The sequence below is a fragment of the Argopecten irradians genome, chromosome 7 (genome assembly GCF_041381155.1).
Source record: "Argopecten irradians isolate NY chromosome 7, Ai_NY, whole genome shotgun sequence".
NCBI lineage: Eukaryota > Metazoa > Mollusca > Bivalvia > Pectinida > Pectinidae > Argopecten > Argopecten irradians.
Window position 1 is genome coordinate 17636188 of NC_091140.1, and position 24563 is coordinate 17660750.

At 34.2% G+C, this 24563-nt stretch overlaps 1 protein-coding gene across 1 annotated transcript; it reads left to right on the forward strand.

The window, feature by feature from the left end:
* The first annotated feature begins 730 nt into the window (after positions 1-730).
* Positions 731-24275, forward strand: LOC138327738 (PDZ and LIM domain protein 3-like). The gene is made up of 2 exons (XM_069274076.1): positions 731-1154; positions 24123-24275. Exons 1-2 carry the CDS (start codon positions 972-974, stop codon positions 24273-24275), a joined length of 336 nt encoding a protein of 111 aa, XP_069130177.1. The 5' UTR covers positions 731-971.
* The last annotated feature ends 288 nt before the right edge of the window (positions 24276-24563 follow it).

Here is a 24563-nt window from a genome sequence, read left to right on the forward strand (position 1 = left end):
CACTGTCTCTTTAAATTCCAAAGTTGAACATCTTTTGTTATCATCGGTAAACAAGTTTGAGGAACTCGTAACACAAAAATCTCCCCGGTTCTATAGGTGTCGGCGACTTGTATCAAATTGCAGCCCGACTGTATAGTCCAGTTAGATCGAGATCGCAAGATAACTGTCGGATCGTCAAGGCCAATTTAGCATCCGTAATGGGAAACAGTGACTACAAATGTTTTTAGGCTATTTCATTATCTATTCGTCTGTACAATTCTGGGGCTATACGCTCTAGTAGAATGAATTCTTCAAAGTTTCCATGCGAGTATTGAATGGACGCTAAATATAGCATATCTCGAAACCACCGTGGAAAAGAATTAGAGTAAAAAAGATGAATTCACGTACTGTGATAAAAAGATTTAAAAACGATGATAGATTTTGTCTGCATTTCTTTTGATTTTTTCAACACCTCTATCTGCTAACAAGATACCAGATCCGTTTTCGTTTTTGCCTGGGTGAAATCGACACTTCAGTATCACATTTCGTGACGAAATAATTTTATATCAGATTAAAATGTTTAAACTTTTTAGATAAAGCTACAAAATTAGATTAAATATTTGAAAGCCTCTGCTGTTTTCGCTGATAACATGCCCGAAGGACAAAGTGTTTGCCTTGATTCAACACTGGACAGAGCAGACAGCACTAATCAGAAACAGACTATAACACATTCGAGCAGAAACTTCCGCTTCACAGGTAATGCTGCCATCGGTTCTCCTTGTATGTTTACCTGTGGGATTATGTAGAGTGACATCATTCGGATCTCCTTGCACTTGATTCAGATGATCACACAGGCTAATTTGCAAGTTGACTGAGAAAGCATCGTGTTTTCCCACGGCCGTCGGAAAAGTTTACAAAGTTTACCTGATGAAGGGAGAGGTGTGAAAAGTATCGTACTGGATTTATTTTAAGTTTATTTCACAAGTTTCACGATGGAATCGGATAATTCTGATGTCAGCGACGAGGATAAAATTTCTGATACAGACGAAAAAGTGGAAAAGTCTGCACCTCTATTGACAGTTGAACCGTTTGAAGTTGTTCTAAAAGGTGGGAGCCCCTGGGGTTTTACCTTGAAAGGAGGAGTGGAGGTGCGCTCTCCTATACAAATATCAGAGGTAAGTGTTCATTAAAATTATTTCAGCAAAATTCACAGCTATATTCTAAACTATTTTTATCATGAAACGGAACTGCCATGGCATGGATGTATTACCGTAAATCACAAAATAAACAGAAGTAGACATGATATCTAATAGTTTTACAAATATAGCTTGAGAAAGGATATTTGAGAAAAGGTTAGAAAAAAACAACAATTTTTTCGACAAAATTTAGTTTTATTATGGAACAACTTCTATGGCATGGTGTATTACCGTAAACTACAAAATAAACATTTAGTAATATTTTTACAACAGCTTTAGGAAGGATAAATAGGAAAGGTTAGAAAAACAAATTGACAAGTTCCGTGGGATTGACTTAAATCTCTTAATTAAACAGTTCAAGTGTTGAATTCCTTTCATATACAACCTACTCCTGTCTTGATAGGTATTATCCCAAAGGCGAAAAGTTTTGGTCGTGTTTGAAGATTAAGATAATTTAATCAAGATATCTTGATATAAGTCACATATCTGTTGAATAAGTGTGAACTGAAAATATTTTTATGATTGAGGTCAAGATTAATGATATCATTTTATATACACATATTTATTTTTGTTGACAAATTGCTTCAAAAAGTAATATCAATGATTACCATAAATTTTTCAATAAATTTTCAATTGAATAATTTGCTGTGCCACCAATTATACTATGCATGATGAATGTGCTACAAATAATATTTTCTGTTCAGTAAAATAATGAAGAATGTCAATTAATCACAGTTCACGAAAAATAACCTGAATTTTTTCATGTTACCGTAAATATCCTCATGTGTTTAATTTGATTATTTTGGAAAATACATGTTCTATTTAATTTTTCATGAATTTAACTTTTATTTTTATATAAGTACAACTATATAATAAAACACCAATATCTATTACAGTTTTTATCTATATATGTCTCAATATTACCGTAAAGATTCCATAATCCTGAAATTTTCTTTGATGAAATGTCTTTATAAGGACACTTAGGTATCAAACTTTTGTCCTCATTAAAGAACATAATAAGGACACAAGTAAAAGTCATGATTTCAACTGTTAAAATAAAAAGCTACAAATAAAGCTTGGTCACTTGAAAGACCTTTGCCTACTTTCAAGGTCATTGGATTTGAATATGTAACATTCTTTTAAACAACTTTTCTCAATGACCATGAGGTTTATGACAATTATAGATTCATTCAACTACAGATGTAATGCAATTATAGATTCATTCAACTACAGATGTAATGCTTGTTCAAATGAGTGACCTTGACCTCCTTTCAGGACATTGATGTCAACTGTATCTTATCTCCATTGGCTTATGGCCATAATGATAAGTTGGAACAATGGATACTTGGGTTAAGATTTAGCTTATTTATTCAAATTATTGACCTTGACCTAAGCTACTGCTGAAGTCAAATGTACTCATAAAGTTTTGTTATTAAAATGTACCAATTATAAGAATTCAGGTACCCTTTGGGCCTCTCAAACTTGAGAAAATTGCGTTGACACATCCTTTGTCATTATTTCATACTGAGGTAGATCGTTTTAATAGATTTGTACCAGTGAAACATTGATTTCTATCTTTTTGGGTTCTGAATCATACTAAGTGTATTTTCGTATATTTTTGGGTTTAGATAAGCCAAGCATGCACCATTAAAATCTTTATCTTCTTCAGTTCTTTATCCATTTACTTACATTTCTGTTTTCAGGAAATAATTGTTGTGTAATTCAATGACTTTTACCTATGATAAGAGAAGTCTGTACATATGAAATTCTGAACATACTACTGATAGACAGATCACATATAGATGTATATGATGATGCTTTCTACCCTTTGATTTTAAGCCAAATTAAGCTCACTTTTGAAACTATTTTGTACTGGTTTTCTATGCAGAATTTTCCATTTTTTTCTGAACAAAACCTTGCAATTATAGTTGATTCATTCAGAATTAATTTCAAGAATAATTGATTTTATAATATGCCAATGTCTTAAACCTATTATGTATGAACTATGTCTATGTGAGGTAATTGATCTTCCATGTTATTGATGATGTCATGTGAGAGACAAAAGACATTGGATCAAGGTCAGAATGTTAAAGTTTTCAAAATGAGTCAGATTGTCTTTTGTCTGATCTAGAAAGTTCTTAGTGTTTAGCCCAACCAGAAACTTATCATCATTGTCAATGGCTTAAGATGAAGAACTAAATTGTATTTGGTGTGGGCTTGTACCGATAAATATATAAAAGCATTATTCTCAATTTTTAAAAATGGGTTAATGAAGTGATAGGCAATAAATGGAAGGATTAACTTTATTTCTGTGGCATATTGAGGTCTTAGACTATAGTTTAGTTTGGCCAATGACTGTGCTAATCTTGAAATTTCAAGCAAAAATGTTTTTCGTGTATGAAGTCATAATACTCAATATTCAATTTTTTCAGACTATGCAGAAATAACCAATGAAAATTAGTGTAACAAATGAAATTAAATTATTCCTTGACATACACATATATATAATTGTAGTGCTCTTTGATGATCGGAATATTGCTTCGGATCAAAACCCTTCATTAGTACAGCTTAAACTTACAAGGTGTTAATGATCAAGTTATGTGGAGTTTTATTGTACAAAATGTAATTTCATGTCTTCAGGCAGATATTATAGGGTGAATTATGGATTGTGTATTAAACTCCTTTAAAACTTTCTTCCATTAACCGTATACCTGTACTTAGAGTTCCCTTGTTCGCTGGAGCCAAACAGGTATTAATGATATCAATTTAAAGCAATCTGATATTTTAAAACCTGAATTGACAGATTTTTAAATAACTGCAGTTAAGTGCAAATAGCTATACATTTCCGTTTGCTGAATCGGTGTTATATACCCATGGTATTGTACCTTATATATGTAGGATTACTAAGCAAATTTTACTTTGCTTATTTTATTTCAATATCAAAATAGATTTTTAGCCAGAAATACAAATGTTGTTGACATCCAATTGTGACTTTGATCATAGATATCCCAGGCATTGTCAGCAAATATAATACCTAATTTAAACTCCATATTTTACTTATGATCACCAATGATTGTTCTATTTTTTGCACCATTCAAGATTTTGAACTATTTTGAATATTACCTGTGGTGACTGGTGAGTTTACCTGGTGATTACCTGGCCGATCGTAATTATGACTGACAACCATGTGGTACACACTTGGATTAGATCAGAATGCAGACTTTGAAAGGTTTCTCTTTTAAAGATCCTGTACTTTAAATTTTCTGCAATACCTATAGAAATAAAAAGCCGGCAAATACAAGATGGTGAGTTAAGAAGGGGCCAAAACTTGATAAGTCATGTGTCGATTCAAATCTCAAGATTATAACGGACGTGGGTCTTACCAATATTTTATGAATTTTTCGACTCTTGGGATTTAAATAGAAGAGAAAGCCCTAGACGTAAGATATTTATATATAGCACAATGCATGTACACATAAATTATGTACATGGATCAGTAAGGTTAAGACCAACATTGTCAGTTTCTAAAGCCAGGAAATGTCGGTCTACGTACACAAAATCACACGTCGAGTTGCCTACGGCCCAGCCAGCATTTTTCATCTTTGTACTATAACAACGTTTTGTATGAAAAAAGTTTTTAATACTGAAGGACAAACTTGAAAATGCCATTCAGACTATTGTCAAACATCATTTAGTAGCATGGCTCGGTGTGTTTTTCTTCCTTTCTATGGTATAATGATTCATTTTCCTGTACAAACTCAATAGGCCAGAGGTCTGACCCAATCATACTAAAATGTAAAACTGCAGGGGATGATTTGATTCTTACAGCAAGTTCTTTTGTGTATGAACCTAAACTATAGTTTATCATAGACGTTCATTGCTCCCATTAGCTTCAGTCATCACATTTAGACACAATAATACTTCCCTTTTAGATTTTGTACCACAGGGCACCACACGCACACCTTCCCAATTTAATTCTGTATAAAAAAAGATATAGTAAAACATGTTTATAACAAACAGACTTAGAAATGAACTCATGGTTAAAACATAGTAATTTTCATTCCCCATCATGGTTCCCATAAGATGTCTGTAATATGTGTACATAACGATCTATGCTTATAACAAAGTGATTTTGTTGGTCCCCAAAGGTTTGTTATAACAGTGTTTTACTCTACATGTGCTATTATATGTTCATTTCAAAGATTATATACTGTATTCGTCCCAATAAGAGCCCAAGGCATTTAAAAATTGAAAATAAATGAAAAAGTACTCTAAAAGACAAATTCATTGCAAACCTATAGTGTTTTGGACTTTATGTATGCCGGGGCAATCAAAATTGATGCCTTAAAAGGGGGAGGGGCGCTTAAAGGAACATGAGCGCTTATTGGATCGAATACGGTATTATAATGATGTTCACATTGAAATAGACACAAGTCAGATAAGGAAATATACCTAATTAGTATAGTAGTGTAAGATTTATATCTTGTGATCACCCTTTATTTTCCAATTAAAGTGCTTCTATTTGGTAACCATTCTACTTTGTAAACCACATGTTTCTAAAATTGGCGGAGTGCTTTGTTGACACAGTCACGATCTAATGATGTAAGTTATTGGTCTATGTAAAAAGGGGCTGCAGATCTTGGTTCTATCATTGTTGTCCCGTACAAAGACGGCAGTAAAATGTACCAGAAACTGCCTCTTTTTCAAGTTGCATAACATAAATTATTCAGCCAATGAATAGCCCCTGCATTAAATCGGTAAACAGGAAAATGGAAAAACAGTAGGTGGTTTTAGGAAACCTTACATGTTGGTCATGTGACCTTTCCAGTTAGGTATGTAAACGTATACTGCGTGAGATCCAAGATACCCACGACTTCTGAAAACTATAACAGAAGGCACAGTTAAAGGAATTGTTGGTACGGATAATTATATGTGTTTTAACCTGGTGTACCCTGATACTGTAAATTACAGGTGTAATTTCTGTAAACGGATCTTGCAAAATTTTAATTCATTTTGCAAAAAACTCAAATGTTGGATATCTGAAATTGAATATCAAAAAATTCCTATAAAACAGAAAAGTGATCTGTTTCGTCTCCTTCCTGCTCATGCTGTAAATTGAAATTCAGCGCTGTTTACATGTGGTGAATTCAAAGTTTAGGCAGGATGGGGCAATCTTATATATATGCTTTCATAGTGCAGAGGATTTGTAATTAGTGAACTTATCAGTTTACAGAAACTCCCTCGCCGTGAGAAAAGTGTTAAAATAAATTAACTGATGAAGATATACTGATCATATAGATACAGATGGGCCTGGATGCTGGTGTTATAAAAGCAGCTTGGTTCTTTAATCTTTTAATGAAATAGATATGTGTAATATGTTAAAATATAAGAGAAGCATCATTTAAGGTGTTAGAATAACGTCCCGACAGAATAAATTGGGTGAATATATGTAAGTTTGTTATCAGTGTTGTTAATCAAAATATTTATGGTAGTTTATGGTAGTTTGCATATAAAGAGGCTTTATTCTTTATTTCTTATCAGCCGCGGTGGCCAAGTGGTTAAGATGTCCAGACATATTACCACAAACCCTCCACCTCAGGGATGTGGATTCCAATTCAATGTTGGGCAGTTGCCAGGTACTAACCCCTGGTCGTTGTTTTTCTCCTGAGTACTCCGCCTTTCCTCCACCAACAAACCTGACACTTCCTTACATGACCCTGGCTGTTAGTAGGACGTTAAACTAATAAAAACCAAAATCTTCATTTCTAAGACTAAATCTCAAGTTTTTTCTGGCCACTCCATTTTCGCTCTTCTCAGAAGTGAAGTCAATCTTCCCAGTCGATCTTAATCTTCCCAGTTGATCTTCTAACTCATTAACGGATGACCTTTATGAATCAGAAGAGCTAAAAATTGAGTGATCAGATCAAAAGTTATATTCTAGAAATAGAAGACGGCAAATTAAGTTGTCTTCAGGCAATTTCACCTGTATGACTTTGAAAATCTAACATGCACATATTTCAAATATATCTGCATGTAACTTGGGTTATCTTTTACTCTAGTATATTTCCAGTGCTATTTATACATTGATATACTACATAGACTCATACCCACATGCTAAAATAGATAAATTTATCTATAGCAAATTTTGATAACATGTCCTTTATTGATAGAATCCGTTTATACCTAATAACCTCTATAATCTATATTTGGGACTGTTTTGTTCTGGACTGTGGCTTTAATCACTGGATACATCTGTTTGTGTCTCCTGCAATGCAAAAGGTACATATAGGTATCACTATATCGTCAGCGGTGGTGTCGATAGGGGCGTCAGAGTCGCTGGCATTGTCAGTTTTGAGAAATGTTCTGTGTTGCATCTTATAATCACTGAATAATCTTTTTGTGTCGCCTGCAATGCAGAAGGTGCATATTGGTATCATTATATTGTTAGGGTTCGGTGTCTATAGGGTCATCAGAGTCGCTGGTATTGTCAGTGTAGATAGGGTCGTTAGAGTCGCTGGTATTGTCAGTGTCGAGAAATAGGTTTCTGTGTGATAACTTGATCACGATCCCTTTGGGTGATCATCAATTGTTTGTTTGGTTAATTAACGTCCTATTAACAGTTAGGGTCATGTAAGAACGGCTTCCCATGTATGCGGTGTGTTGTGTGTATGAAGTGCAGGTGTGTGTTTTGGGAGACTGAGGTATATTTGTGTTGTGTCTTCTTGTATAGTGGAAATCTTGTCCTTTTTATAGTGCTATATCACTGAAGCATGGCGCCGAAGACACCAAGCAACACACCCCACCTGGTCACATTTTACTGACAATGAGCCAATTAGTCATCCCACTCTCTGTATGCTGAGCTCTAAACAGGAGCAGAAACTACCACTTTTATAGACTTCGGTGAATCTCGGCTAGGGGACAGATTTGGTTTGTTTAGTTTTACGTCCTATTAACAGCCAGGGGACAGAACCCAGAGCCTACCTCACAGGGGCGTGTACTCAACAGAAGGCCAAAAGTGAAGCAGCGTCAAGGTAGTTGTTAGGAGGAACATAGTTAAGAAGAAGAAAAAAGATAAGATCCTGGATTTAGTTGCCTTTTACAATTACGCAATAGGGGCAGATCACTCAAACTTCATGGACACCTTCCGTATGGAATTAAATACAGAAGACTCCACTTAAATCGAATAACGGTTATTCAAATATTTCGGCTATTTCTATTAAATTCAGCCGTTCCGAATTTTCCTTCTCTATTTTTGTTTTTCAACGCTGTGTATTTTTTACATGACCCACTTGCAATGCACCTCATTATGGATTGTGTTAGAATCAGTTAACTATTAATTTCAGTTGTAATAGCTGATAAGTTTTGTGGTTTTTCTTCATCAACAGGCTATTAATATTGTCTACACTTTCTGCCATCTTTGACAGCTTCCAAAAAAATGTATCTGCTTGGCGTTTGAATCAAATAGAAAATTCTATTTGCCCGCAAGCATTTACATGTGGCGTTGAAGGCCAGTCTAGGTAAAATCTGGGGCTCACCAAGGGATATTTTACAAAGGCGCAACCGATTGTTTATGATGGTGCTGAACTTTTAATGATGGCTCTGCATAATTTAACAATGGCGCCCCGCCATCATAAAACAGGTGGTGGTGAACACTGTTACCTTAGTTTGCGATTGGTTGGAGAAACCATGCTGCCTTACAACAACCTCCATTCATGGGTAGTCTCGTTCAACAAGACTCTTTTGACTACGCCAGACACGTGCGTATCAAGCCTCGTTGAACGAGATATTGAAGCATGCAAAGTCGGCGTGCAATGACTACCCCAGGTTTCGTATGTAATATGGATACAAAAAATACTTGTTACATTATTTCATTGCTACTTGAATATGCATCATTTTATGTAATATTATCAAGCTAGTTCGCCGCATCGATCGACAATACCGGAAGAATTCTCAAAACATATTTAGGCCCAGTTAATGCATGGCTTCATCACCAGCCACCATTTTCGAATTCATACACATGTGTCAAAATAACACTGCAAGTTGATCTGCCCTTTGAAGTTTAATCACGATCATATTGTCAGGGCAAATGTATGTAAATGTGTACTTTGTTTAGGTTCAGAATTGATACGTAAATATTTTCAGACACAATTATGTTCAGTTATTGCGTTTGGTATCGATTGTCAGGCTTTTTCTCAAACAGATTCACGTGTCGATCTAACATAAACAAAAATCTACATATTGGAACATTATTTTTTTATTTAACAATTAAAATTGATTTATAATTTTGAAAATAATTACTTGTTGTTTGTTTTAAGTTAAAATAATTTATGTATTGATCAAATGAAGGAAGCGATATTGCCTGTTCACAAGCATATGTAGGTAGGGGGTCAAGCGGCGCAAACGGAGGTACAAAACGCCATTTCCACCTATTTGAATACTCCGGTTATTTAAATATTTTCTTCTGGAATATGCCTTATTCAAATAAGCGAAATCCTCTGTATTCTTGTTTTAAATGGTTTTCCAATTAAGTCAGGGAGTGAAGTTGTTAATAATTGAAAATAAAAAGGAATAAAATTAATGGTTAAAAAAAAAGTAACAGATCATTGAATCCATTAATAGTAAAGAAATAAAATCATTCTTGGTTAATGTACGTAGAACATGACTTTGCAAAATTTAATGGGAATTAAAAACATATACAAAATGATAACGAGGATTTAGACTGACTCGTGATAAAACGCTGACATCAGAAGTCACAGAATTTGAAACTATACAATTACCCAAGCCTATACAGCTTCTACATACAGTTCCTAGCTCCCAATGATTTTTTTTGCTTAATTAGCTGTGACATAACAGGCTGTATTTAGTGACTTTCATATAGCACAGATCTAGAGGAAGGCTTGATTTCAGCATTCTTTGATGGATGATTCTAACAAGATAACGTCAAATTTTTCAATAAAACTTAAATGATTTATTGACAACACTTTTTATAAAATGATTAGGATCTGCTATTTATCTTTAGATATTTTAGCTTCTTGATCAAAAAGTAAAATTTTTAGTTGTCATGGTTTGGAAGGTCACTGGCAGTTATGTATATATAGGCTTATGGCAATGATATAGCTAGTATAGACTTGTGGCAGTAATGTCATACTATTGTAGCAGAACAAAAGTGAGTAATTAACTGATTCAGCAGTGTGCTTTCAGAAATCATTAATTTTTTTTTTTTATACATTACATGCAATATGCCAAGCAATATCTTGATGGCTACAGGCCCATGGGACCTTTTGTGATGAGTTTGCTATATATGAAAGCATTTAGACATGCAAATACACTGGCAGTTTTACAGGCTTCAACTGCAATTTTTTTTGTCAGGGTTTTTGACTTTTTATCCCGATTTTGGTGACAAGAGATACGATATATGATCTATCTCTGAATAAATCTCTGCAGAGAAGAAACGCTTTTTAAAACTGCTGAATAGAAATAGTTTTATTCTTATCTGTAAGAAATCGTTTGGACATCACAAAAGACGTTTGTGGCTTGCCTTTTTGTTGACTCTAGATAGACAAGGTCTCCTTAAGCCGTGTGGTTGTCAACAGGTACCGAGTACCCACACCTTCAGAGGATAATTTACGATAAACGAACAAGGCTTTTGTTACATAATCATATGTTGTCATATCTCTGTATATCGTGTGTCATTTACCACTTGTGATATACTAAAGACAAACTTCATGTTATTGCCTTCAAATCTAGATTTAAATGCGGCCATATATGATATTGTATTTAAAATAGTGTGGCCCACTAATGGTAAAATGGCTAGGGTTTCTTTCTATTGCAAACATACAGAACAAATGCTTTTCTGTATAAATGTCTATTGTTTATGGAATTAGTTAGAAGTGTTAATGGAACATTGATATTATGTTTGTGCTGTGGTATATACAGTACCTAATTTGAAAATTAAATTTTGAAAGCTAAATTGTGTATATATATTTACTAAGTATATATATATATATATATATACAGAATATATATATACAGATTTGGTGTGCAAATTTAAATGATAGTGATCTAAAATGCATGTAGCCTGGTTATACAACAAGATAAATCGGAAGTGAAATACAAGAACTTGTGGCATATCAATGTAATCCAGTCAGAATCTAGAGATAAATACTAACTATGTTACCATGCTCCAGTGGACCAGACAGGGAGAAAATTGCAAATCAGAATATGTGATTATGAGAAACAGTTTGAATATTGAAATCTTGTACATCTTATAAGTAGACCTAACACAGAGTTTGTGGGTTTGAGTCTTATTGGTTTAACATTCTATTAACTGCCAGTGTCATGTAAGGATGGGCCAGATATTGTTGTTTGAGGAAGGCCGGAGTACACGGGTAAAAAACCACCGATCAGTGGTCAGTAACTGGCAACTGCCCATATGGATTAACTTGTGGTAATATGGCAGAATTTAGAATGTTGTACTTTGATTGAAATGTGCCAGGTTAAATGGTTGAGGAAAGCTGAGTACCCAGAGAAAGCCCCAGTGGTGTACTGACAATATGGGAATTCTTGATAGGTGGAGGCTTGTGGTAAATGTCAGCTTACCACAGCCCCTAAAAATGTTACACATATATTTTTGTTTGTTTGTTTAGTGTTGTGTCCTATAAACAGTGAGGGTCATGTGAGGATGTGCCAGGGTTGATGATGAAGAAAAACCGGAAAACCCTGAGAAAAATCACTGTCCAGCAGTCAGTACCTGGTAACTGCCCCACATGGGATTTAAACTCGTGACCCAGAGGTGGAGGGCATGTTGTAATATGTCGGGACATCACCACTATGCCACCATATATGTTTTAGGCACAAGGGTATATATGATGTCTTCTGGTAAGAAATAACAAAGTTGACCCAAGAATGTACATGAACTGAAGAAATTAAAAACAAAAAATCTGCGCTTAATCTGCTATCTATCTAAAGTGTCACATTGATTCTGAAGATTGAATATCTTTGACAGTTAAAGAACCTGGAGAAAGCTGAAGATATTTGTGACTTCAGTAGCATGGAGATTGGTTCAGGTGTTTGGAAATTCTAAAATGAAACTTTAAGCGGTTTATCTTGCCATAACATGTTGGCAGGATCTTTTATATTAATCCCTCAAGATGACATGTCGTCAGACATGGCCTAATCCATGTGTTACATAATAGCATGTATATAACTAAGGATTTAAAGCATGTCAAACAGATATGTAACTGTTAGAAAAATTCACTTGAAAAGGGACAAGAGGGGATTACTATTGATACTTCATAGATCATTTCTTGAAAAACAATTTGGTTTAAGATAAAAAACTGTTATAAAAATCCATAAATCCTAGTTATTTTAGAAGAGATTATATGTGGGATTGCTGAGTGGTAGTTGGGGACTCGGGGACTGTGATTATAGAGACCTTTAATACCCAATGACATAGAGGATTATAAATAGCTGTGTTAGTATTCAGTCTTCTTCACTTCTGATAGAGCTAACAGCCTAATTAGGGCTGGTTGTTTTTCTCTGGGTACTCGGGGTACTTTCCTCCACCTCCTCAACCTGGCACATCCTTGATTGGATGGCCCTGACTGTTAACTGGAGGTAATTGAAACAAAGACAAACTAACTAAGAACCTGTTTCATTTCTATTTTGTCCTGCTTTCCATTTTAGATTAAAAGTACCTTGCCAGTTTGTTTTGCTTCTAATTCTTGTTTCCTTTCTTTTGAGAGTTGACTACTCATTTCTTATGGTGAAGGGTAGCTCCTTCTGTTGTTACCTATCTATTCTATTGAAAAACCTTACTTTCATTTCAGTAATACGTTACCATAACTATGAAAACAGTGTAGAGGAATTGGACAGTGTCAATCATCTGTGACCAGATAGCTTAATCTGTAGAGCATCCAGCTAGTGTTCCGAGGTCCTGAATTCAAACAATGGTCTGGCCGCTACATTGTCTCTTCTCTTGGTACAAAATTAGGGAGACTGCCAACCCCTGTTTCAATCATTGGGAGCACACTTAGCAAGGGATATGCAATCTTGTGAGTTTTTGTATCTTATGGGGTGAAATCATGGAGAAAGGAAGGAGGAATGTAGCGGAATCGGAAGGGGTTGGTCATCGATGACCAGGTAGCTGAATCGGTAGAGCATCTGTCTAGTCCCAGGTTAGAACCTTGGTCTGACTGCTAGATTTTCTTCTCTTCTGTTACAACATTAAGCTGTATTTTAGAATTATCTTATGTTTTGGGTAACCTTGTTTCCTCTGCTTCTGTCCCATCTGCTGCGCTTGTCTTCTGGTATACAAATGTCGCTGGTGTGGCTTATCCAAATTGACCAATTCTTTTTAGATGAGGACAATATGGGTCAAGGTCTCGCCTTTGTCCATGAGTTGGTGTTGAAGATGCCTTATGTATTGCACTCTTTAAAGAGGTAGTGATATGCTGGGGTTTATCTGAGTACTTCATAGTCAGACTAGATATAGTGTACCGTTTAGAATTGTCTCCCTTTGAAATGACTACATCTTTAAAGGAGGTTTAGGATACAGAACATTTTGTATGTGCCATAAACAGACAGGGTTGTTTAAGGACACACCACATTTAGGTGGTGGAGGAAAGCCGGAGTACCTGGAGAAAAACAACTGATCTAAAGTCAATCTAGCAACTGCCCCAAACTCGCAACCCGGATGTGGAAGGCTAATCATTATGTTGAAGCATTTTTTATGTGCTAAAGAAGTAGTTAGACATAATGATGATGACACAAGTCAATAACAGATAGAAGTTTTAATTACTTCATGATTATGGGGATGTAAAGACTGAAAACACATGTTAAACACATCATTACATGAATGTAGTGTTAGGTTTTAAGTGTTAGACCTGTGATGTATCCAACAGAATGTTTCTTAGTGTTAAAGAACATCAGTGTTGTAAATGAACGATACCACAGGTAAAGTAATTAGCATGTAGCTTGTTAAAGGTACTAAAACAGAGTACCTATTCAGACTTATGTGGCCTACATTAGGGCCGTAAAGGGTTTGATCCTGCGGCTCCGAGGTTACAACTTTAGATGGAAGTGATTAACAGGGTACTGATTCAATGTTTGACAGGTAACGTGTGCTAGTTAGTTACAGGTGACTATCAGGTGTGACCATCACGTCAACACCTTTGATACTTAAATGATACACATAATCTGTAGGTATATATATATAATTCTGCTTAATGTATTCAAATGTTAATGCTTTTAGTACTTATTTTTATGTGGTAGAAAATCAAGGACGCAAAAAAAAATATTGCTATTTGGAAGATTTATTTTAGAATAGAAAAAATATTTATGTGTATAATAATTTGTTGATCAGAATAACCTTTACACTGACCCCAATACGGTCATTCTCAGACCTGATGATGTCTGTACTGATATGTTGTCCAAATGTCTTCACAGTTGATAGAGTCATGTCCCTTTGTCTGACACTCAAAAGTAGGACTGTGGGAAATTTTTAAAGGGAATCCACATGTGACTCCTTAAGTACTTCTGACAGTTCATATAGACTTAAAGTCATTATATGAGGCCAAAAAAACCTCAAATATCTGTTTAGGGTTACATTGGCAAAAAAAAAAAAATAGGGTCGGCCGGTTGGGAGGATTTAAAAAAAGAATTTTTTTTAGTGTCTTTCACTCTAAAATGATGGCCGGAACTGGAGTCTGAGATTGAAATCTCGACTTTTTAATAATTTTTTTTTTCATAGAATAGTGGGAAAAGAAATTAGGGCTGGGGGTAAAATATTAGGGTCAGTCGGCAACCCTAAACAGACATTTTTTTTTGGACCTTATAAAGATTTGGATATGGGTGCACTTTACTTTCTTTCTTCACACTCTGACAAGTTTAGATTTAAAAATCATGTATAAATGTACTTTATATACATTCAATTTGCTTCAACAAAAAATTCATCAAGTTCTTAAAATGTGTCTGAAAATGTCATTTATGTTAATAAAATATGATTTCAAGATTTCACACCATTTTGTTGACATGTAAAGTAGAAAACAACTTTGAATGGAGGGTCTGTTGTAAAGTCAACCACAATGTCAGGTACACAGGTGTGATAGATTTCGTTATAGTTGTCGACATTGAGAGTTAAGTACATGTCCCCTCCTCAGACAACTTGTGGTTGTATCGTCCTTACCACATTGTCAGGTGATGCCATCTTTATTTTAAGAACTAGGATTTTACCTGGTGACTAATTCCTGGCTAACCTGTCCCCATGTTGTATGTGATGAAACGCTCGTCTGATGATAAATAGTTAAGTGTGAACTAGGTGCATTAACATAAATTATATAATGAGAGAAATAAAAATATTGATAATAATAACAAACCTTTTTATGCCGCTGTCATGAAATTGGGGTTGGCTATGTTACCGAAGGCTGTCCCGTTTAATCATGAATTCATGTGAAGTTAGGGTTATTAAGGATTGACAGACATTTCTATAGTCTCTTGGAAATAAAACACACACAAGATATTGCTGCTTCTGAGCCTTTCACACATATGAATACTGCAATTCAACTTATTTTAAGTGCAATATATTTTTGTATATTTCATAGGCTATTAGATTCTGCAAAATCAAATTACTGAGAAAAAGGTTCAACTACCTGGTAGAGTAGAGCATTTCACCTGTGAATTGGTAAATTAAATCATTGTGTGAAAATGTCGTTGGACATCTGTACTCCAGTCAGGGAATGCTAGGATGCTGATTTTTACCTGTCGGGCCTTATATAACAATTCAATGTTTTATTAGCTTAATAATTTTGATATTCAAACTATCCTAAATGATTGTATGTTGAAAGATAGTCACTTGTTGTATGTTGTATTGGGACAGTGGTGGCCTAGTGGTTAAGATGTCTTGACATATAACCACAAGCCCTCCCCATCTGGGTCACTTGTGTTATCCAGGTACTCCGACTTTCGTCCACCAAAGAACCTGGCACATCCTTACATGATCCTGTTATAAGGATGTAAAACTAAACAAACCACACCAAATGTATGTGTGATGATTTTGAGAAGGATACATGCCTGAATCTCTTTAATAAGAATAGATAAATGACATGTCATGTTTTATTTAAACCAACTGTATATAAATTACACTTTAAACAAACTGTATGACGTGTGTTTAAGCTATCTAGGTCCAATTTTAAAAACATTAGACACAAGTTTTCATTTGTAGAACAAAAACATTTAATGGATTCTATTACAAATTCTATATACAGTATGTTAGAGCTACCTGTGGCACTATTACTAGATACAGGTAAATTACCGAATTATAATAATTGATTCCTGAAAATTTAAAATGTACTACGGAGGTGCTCTATATAGCATTGCATTAGACTTGTGTTGACATTACAAAGAAGCTAAGAGTTGAAAACAAATAATAGAGTTCAGAGTGACGACTATTTGAACTTTTTTTGCATGTCACAGGTAAGTTTGGAGGTTTGGACCATGTTAAATGACACATGTTTACAGCTAGAATAGCTGAGTGGGGGGGGGGGGGGAGACTGTGTAAATTTGATGTATAAAAATAAACTTTGGGTCTGTATATATATGGTGTGTATCTATTGTTGATCTTTGTATAAAAGCTTTAGGAAAGTTTATTTTGTATTTTATCTAAATTCAATATGGAACATTTGTATACATGCAGAGCTTTTTTTAATACTTCATATATAGCTAACATAGTACTTTAAAACATCTTGATATTTAAAGTGAACTTTTGTCATTGGAATTTCAACATGGAGCTAGCTTCTAGATTTCTCGTCTAACACCTGAAAAGTAAATGAGAAAAATAAATTACCTGGTAACCAAAAAAATATAAGAAAAAAAATATATAAAAATAAAAAATAAAACTGAAGTGATAAATATACATGATGAGGATCATAATACAGTGATTACAACCAACAGACACACAGCCAGTGTCTAGTTTTACAATGTTTATCTTGACATTTAGGTTCTGATGATGTAGTCTGGGTTGATTTATATGATCTGTGAAAGATTAATCTGTTGATGTCATGATTTTAGAAGAAGTCTTAAAATGCTATTTATCGTACAAAAAATTCTGTCTAACAGACGTAAACCGTTTAAAAAAGTAAGACTTACGTAATTGGTTCCAATTTTAACAACTTCCAAATATAATAAATGTCAGTATGCCAAGTTTAAAATGAGCATACATTTTCTTCTATTTGTACAAATTGGATTCAATCTTGTGTTAAATTATGCTCTTCAAAAGTTTAACTATTTGTGATGTGTCAGTTAATCCTTAAATAACCTTGACAGAACACCAAAGGGAGGTAATCTAGTGGTAGAAAAGATATAAAAGGGAGGTAATTAGGGGCAAAAGGTCAGCATGACTTATACCAACTCATTGGAAGTTTAAATTCTTGTATTACAAACAAAACTTTTAAACTTTGAATATAGAGTGCAGATGAGTCTTATGAATGCATGGCCGGTTCTGTAGTTGGTGGCCCTGAAGTATTGTGATGAGTTTCTTTCAGGTTTCTGTAATTGTGGTTTTGTAGTTAGAGGCCCTGCAGTATTGTGATGAGTTTCTTTCAGGTTTCTGTAATCGTGGTTCTGTAGTTAGAGGCCCTGCAGTATTTTGATGAGTTTCTTTCAGGTTTCTGTAATCATGGTTGTAAGGTAGAGGCCCTGCAGTATTTTGATGAGTTTCTTTCAGGTTTCTGTAATCATGGTTGTAAGGTAGAGGCCCTGCAGTATTGTGATGAGTTTCTTTCAGGTTTCTGTAATTGGTTCTGTAGTTAGAGGCCCTGCAGTATTGTGATGAGTTTCTTTCAGGTTTCTGTAATCAGGAGCATTCTTGTAACCATATTTACTGTACTGTACAGTCTTTAACATATAAGACATGATTATTGCAGTCACAACCTTGTATATAATTTTACAAGCTACTCTAGCTATACAGTCAGTGGGTTGGAAAGGAAAGCTGACATTATACCATCCTAACCAGAAATCTGTGGCACTGCTATCCTGTATTACAAAGTTATCTACCCTTACAGTTAGGTATTAATTGTGATATCACGTATTTATGAGCATAGCGTTATATTGCTCACTAATTAATGATGTCACATTGATGGCTACATTCCCATAAGGGCATGCAGATAACTAATATAAAAAGACAGAAAAGCCCAATTTATTTTAGTAAGCTATTATAAATTTTGTTTGTTGTGTAGGTGACTAGAAGTCACAGAAATGAGATTACTACAAAATATTTTACTGACAGGCCCAGTAACTCTAAGTTGCATATTACTTACAAAATCACCTTGAAAAAGTTGTTTTGTACGTAAAAGTAAAATTAAGTTGCCCTACAAAATCAATTGGCTAACTCTATACCATACATTTGATGAATTGTAAAAAGAATAAAAAAATCAAGTAAATAAGACAAGTTTTTAAAAAATATACTGTGTATATATAACTTTCTTGGTGATATCTGTTGAAAAGGTAAATTACCTGTAACTATCTTTGATGACGTTTATATATACTGGCTGTCAAACTGTGAAAGCAAACACACTCAAAAACATATAGAGGAATGTATGGAGACAGGAGATATAGCTGACCAAGGTAGTTCCATCTTTACTTGGTAACACCGATCAGAATGCCAGAACTGAGCTGACAAGGAGATGATGATATATAAACATGGAGCGTTTCAGACAGAGTAATCCTAAAGTTTTGGTATCTTTTGTCACAGTGGTGAATTGATAGGATCAAAGTTTACAAAAACACTTTTAAGATGTTTCTATTTTTTCCCAGCAAAACACAAGCATAGAGCTAAAAGTAAAATATCTAGTGAAATCCAAAGTCAGATATGTTAATTGTCTGTGAAATGAAATGATCAAATGCAGTGAATTAATACATGGCACAATAAGAAATACATGAATTAATAAATGAACGAAGGAATTAATTGAATGAATGAATCAATGAATGGAATTGAGTTGAAAGACTAAATGAATCAACAATGTGTTTACTTGATCAATTCATTCATCAAATCAATCATGCTATCAATCAATTTTTCAAAAGAGACATTTTTAAGGGCTACATTGATATATATAATGATGACATATACGTCTTCTGATGATATTACACATATGCATTGATTGAAACTAACTTCCATAACATGCTACCTCAAAAGTCCTAGTTCCCTGTCTCATGTTTTATTTATTATTTAGAGTTATGCATATGACTCAAAATATCATAAATATTTATTATCAATGGACAGTTTTCAAAACTGAAATAAAACATAATATGTACATCAGCTTATAATTCTGATTCAATGCATTCAAATGTACAGATATTTATTGTGTCATGACCTTGACTTTTAAATGTGTATTAATGAATACAGTGAATGTTATTGGAGTTTCGCTTTACATATACCGTATACCCATATACCGTATACCAATCAATAAGTGCCCCTATACCTAGAAGCACCCCTCCCCCTTTTTATGCTTCAATTTCACTTACTTTGAATTAAGTGCAGACTGAAAATTTGTTGATTTTCTTTTGTAAATTGGTTTATGGCTTACTTTGAATAATAGTATTATGAAAGGCTAGTCCAAATTTGTTTCTATTAAGCGCCCCCCTGAATTTCTTCAATTTTTTAAGCGCCCTGGGTGCTGATTGGGTTGAATACAGTAGTTATCATATCATGCCTTGGTCTGATTTAAGGTAACTAAAGTCAATGGAGAGAAATACCAATGAACCTATTTACTGATATATAATTCATGTTTCTCAATTCTTTTTAAGACATTTCAAATTCTTTAAAGCTTTGAATTTTTCATTTTCTTTAAAACCTATTTTATTGAATACTGAAAACTGCTAGAGTAAATATTGTCAAAAAAAGGGATTTTCCTGTATATGACCTAATATAACAAAAGCAGATTTCATGTTTAATGCAATTATAAACCCATGAACATCAGAGACTCCAGTGAGGCATGTTGGGTAATGTAGAATTCAGTGATTTTGAAGAATTTTGTAAGTTTAATACCGATTTTGATCTGGTAATGATAGTGTTTGATGTCCATACGTAACCGCTGGAGCATGGTAACCGAGGATAGGAAGGGCTATATTTAGTTACGGAAGGCTATTCCATACAAAGTAAACATTGAAACCTACCAGTGCTGATTGACTACCTGTGCACTTGATGAACCCTGGGAAGCTACACATGCAAGTCAATATGTGTATACCATCATATTCAGTAGATTTAAATGTCACTTGAGGTTTGTTGGAATAAAAATAATTTGACATTGATGAAAAAGGAGTCGAACGAAAGATTCTTAGTTTTACAAATCTGCTTTAGATTATCAGATGAAAACAAAATTAAGACTAATTTCATGGTATTATATGTACCATATTCAAACCAATACACACCTTCATCCCTGCAATAAGCGCCCTTCCCCCTTTTGAAGCCTCAATTTCAATTTAACCTCAAATTAAATGCAGACTGAAAATATGAAAAACAAGTGTGTTTCTATTGTTAATTGGTGATTTATGACTGACTTAGTGCAATTCCGTCTTTGCATATTACAGAGTTAGCTCCCTTGCGGGTAGGTATCGGTTGTTACGTCATTGTTATGAGAGCGCAATTCACGTCGTTTTCTCTGAAAAGTATGACATTACGCTCGCAAACACATAACGTCACAATCAAGACCTACCCACAAGTGCAGATAACTCTGTAATATGCAAATTCGGAATGAGTATATATATGAAATCTTATAAGACTAGTCCAAAATTGCTTCTATTATTAAGCACTCTCTTATTTTTTTCTCAATTTTTAAGCATCCTTGGTGCTTATTGAGTCAGATACGGTATGTGTTTTTACTTTTGTAAAGATTTTGTGGCTACCTTTGGTTTCTGTGTGTTGGCAGCAGCTAGGTCACTATGTAGTAGCTGATGTCTACCTTACTTGGTGATAATTAACTGTCAATTCACATGCTGGCTTCTTTGGAAGTGAATTATGTCTATTTGCTAAGATTTCTATCTTGGCTGCTAATAAGGAAAATCAATACACAGATGATATCTGTTTAATGTAAGAGCTAGGTTTTCCAGAAAATTGCTTGTTTATATGGAAGTACCAGTACATATTAGTATTTCTTTTAATTGTCAACTGGCAGCTGGTGTCATCTGACATGGTTTGAATCTTGATATTTTCACTTTTCTTATTTGTGAATTTACCTGTATGGACCTCTTATTACCTGCACATTGATGATGCAATTGTGTTGCTGGGCAACCAACATAACATGGGGAAGTTACATTTATACATTCTAAAGAGACATGTCCTATCGTAAGCCCTTTGTCACCCAATGTAAGCATTTCTTTGATACATCATTCAGAGAGGAAGTGGTTTAATCGTCACTTTATAGTGGTACACGGGTTTTGTGACCGTTACAGCTTTTTGATTGGTTATATTGTGTTTTGCGACTGTATGAGTCAGTTGACTCTTTATTAGGATTTATTGGCCTGTTTATAACACCTTTTATAAGGGTTCGGAATTATCATAAAAACGTAATTTATCTGAGCAGCTACACAATGAAATAAAGTTGGTGACATTTCGCTGTACTATTGTAAAATGTAAATAACAACATTCTCACTTTTGATGTTTACATTGTTAGAGTTTATTAGATTTTAAATTAAAAATTCTTTTGTGGGGTAGATTTCATATGACTTTATTTTCTGTAGCTTATTTCTTGAATTCTTGACACAAAGAGGTGATGTTGCAGGAATAATACTGTTATTAAGATGTATTTATAACTGTTAACAATTGTTTTTTTGTGTATCATCCACTTCCATTAGTCACTTGGATGATAAAAGGAAGGAATGTGTGTTGATTATAAGAGATTTAATAGGATGTATATATACATTACACATGTTTGTAAGAAATTCTGTCACATAATTATAAGTTGACATTTCTGATGGAAGCACTCCAATGAAAACCTTTGTAAAGTACAAAGTGTTGTGGTGGGAGAGTAGTTAAGATGTCTGTACATATTACCCATAAGCCCTCCACCTCTAGGCTACGAGTTTGATTCCTAATATCATGTGGGACAGTTGCCAGTACTGAACACTGGTCGGTGGTTATTCTCTTGAGTACTCCAGCTTTCCTCCACCATCAAACTTGACATGTCCTTAAATGACTATTGCTGTTAATTATAAAAGGACATTAAATACACCAAAGTATGGTAATGATTAAGATTTTAAATTAGACAGGTGGTATATATTTGATACTATTAATTAGAAGTGTCAAAGATGTTAGAAAATATCGTTATAGAAACTGATTAAGGTACTTATAGGGGTCTGTGAATTTTCTCTAAGTACTTTGGCTTTTCTTGTCCTTCTAAACCTTTAAAAAAAGATGCAGGTTACTCTTCTTCTTGTTTCGTGGGGACAGCCTAATTCTAAAATAAGTATTATCTGGAAATGATATCAATATAACCACACCAATTTTCTATTTTTTAAGCGTGCTGATGCTTAGTTGGTTAGTTATGGTATTGGGTTTGATTTAAATGGATCCAAGTCAATAACAAACAGAGTAATACCACAGATATTTAATTTATATCCCTATGTAAACAATATGTTTTAAAAGTAAACTACGTTGGGTGGGGTATACACACATTAATCTTGAACAAACCGGAAACAGCAAGGAGTCGTTTTCCAGAAGCTTGTGTGGATGAGTAGAGGACACTAAGTAGAACTGTGGGGTCATTGTTGGAATAAAATGTGTTGGAGGGAAATATTTTTTAACTGATGTCTAGTATCTGGGAAATATTGAAGTTCAGTGTACAGGATGGCAATAAAATTTGAAATACAAATGTTTGTGCTATTTTAGTCTTGAAATTTAGATTATAATTAACACAGGTATATCTTGTAATTAATAAATCATGAAGCTACTCTTCAAATTTTATTGAAATGAAAGAAAACATTTTCTTACAAGTCCATAAGTGAATATGAGTGGCATTTTTTCCTCTCATATCTTTCTGTAACAGATTGGCCTGTCCAGGGAAATAAACTTGTGTTATTCGTTAAATTCTTATTGTGATGTCAAAATTATATGACTTGGGAGTAGAAGATATATTTTAAGCAAATAAGTTCTTATAAATGATGGATGTGATATGAGAGAATATGTATATCCATCATACCTCTCTTAAGAAATATGTCTTGCAATACTGAACATCTCCTTTCTGATGTCTCTTCACCAACTACACTGCTTGGTCTTCAATCAACTAAACACTTTCTGATATTTTGTGGCTGTGTAAATTTTTGTGGGAGAAATCGTACCAGATAATAAAAACAGAAGTTGTTAGCTATGTTCTTTCGGGTACCCTGTATTTTTGGAGCAGGGTGACATGGCTCATTATTATATTGTCAATGCAGTATGACTAACTAAAGAGGAGGTATCTTCCACAATACGTTTCAGTAAGATCAGACTATAAAGTTTTCACTAGTTTTCACACACATACAAGTTAGGGTCATCGATAACTCTCTCAAGACTGATAGGACAATAGAGGACACTATGAACTGAACAAAACAATGGTTTGGAGAATCTATTGTTTAATTCACACAGTCAAAACAAGTTTAGTGGGCTTTGATTATGAGACTAAAGAAATGATTTAAATGATACTTTGAAATCATGGTGTCTCCAAAAAGTATACATACAGACATACTGTATCTATACTGCCAAGTAAAGGATTCACATACTGTATCTATACTGCCAAGTAAAGGATTCACATACTGTATCTATACTGCCAAGTAAAGGATTCACACATACTGTATCTATACTGCCAAGTAAAGGATTCTGAAATGATTAAACTAATGTTTGATAGATTGTTATTCTCAAATAGTTAATGACCACCTCTTGTTGGGAACATTTCTGTGAATTTTCTCCTCTGTGTGTTTCAGATTAAGCCTGATGGAAAGGCCGATGTCAGTGACACCTTGAAACTCGGGGATTACGTACTTGGTGTGAATGATGTGAAATGTGTGTCACTGACGGAGGCAGTACAGCTGATACAGAGCGCATTCAGGACACTCACACTGCTGGTCTGGAGGTAAGGGGAATAACTCTTATTGTCTTAGCCAGGTTCTGTAAGAAAGGTGGAATGTTTGTATTTTCCTGCAATCATTTTCAGTGATACATGTAGAATTGTAAATTTGCCTTGACAGAAATTTTCAGAACTCATCATGTCCTTGGTGAAATGGTTAAGGTCAAATGATCATTTAGTGTGATCAATATTCAATAACATAATGATACATGTCTTATAAATATTGTTGTTGTAAGATGTCATTTCTTCACAACAACAAACTTATACCATTTTAGAAAAGGAAAACTTTTTTACTATG

Bases quoted from the DNA above. Each gene is read 5' to 3' on its own strand.
- LOC138327738 (XM_069274076.1), top strand. From the start codon at position 972: ATGGAATCGGATAATTCTGATGTCAGCGACGAGGATAAAATTTCTGAT. The intron at 1,155-24,122 runs GTAAGTGTTCAT...TGTGTGTTTCAG, and splicing joins CTCCTATACAAATATCAGAG to ATTAAGCCTGATGGAAAGGC.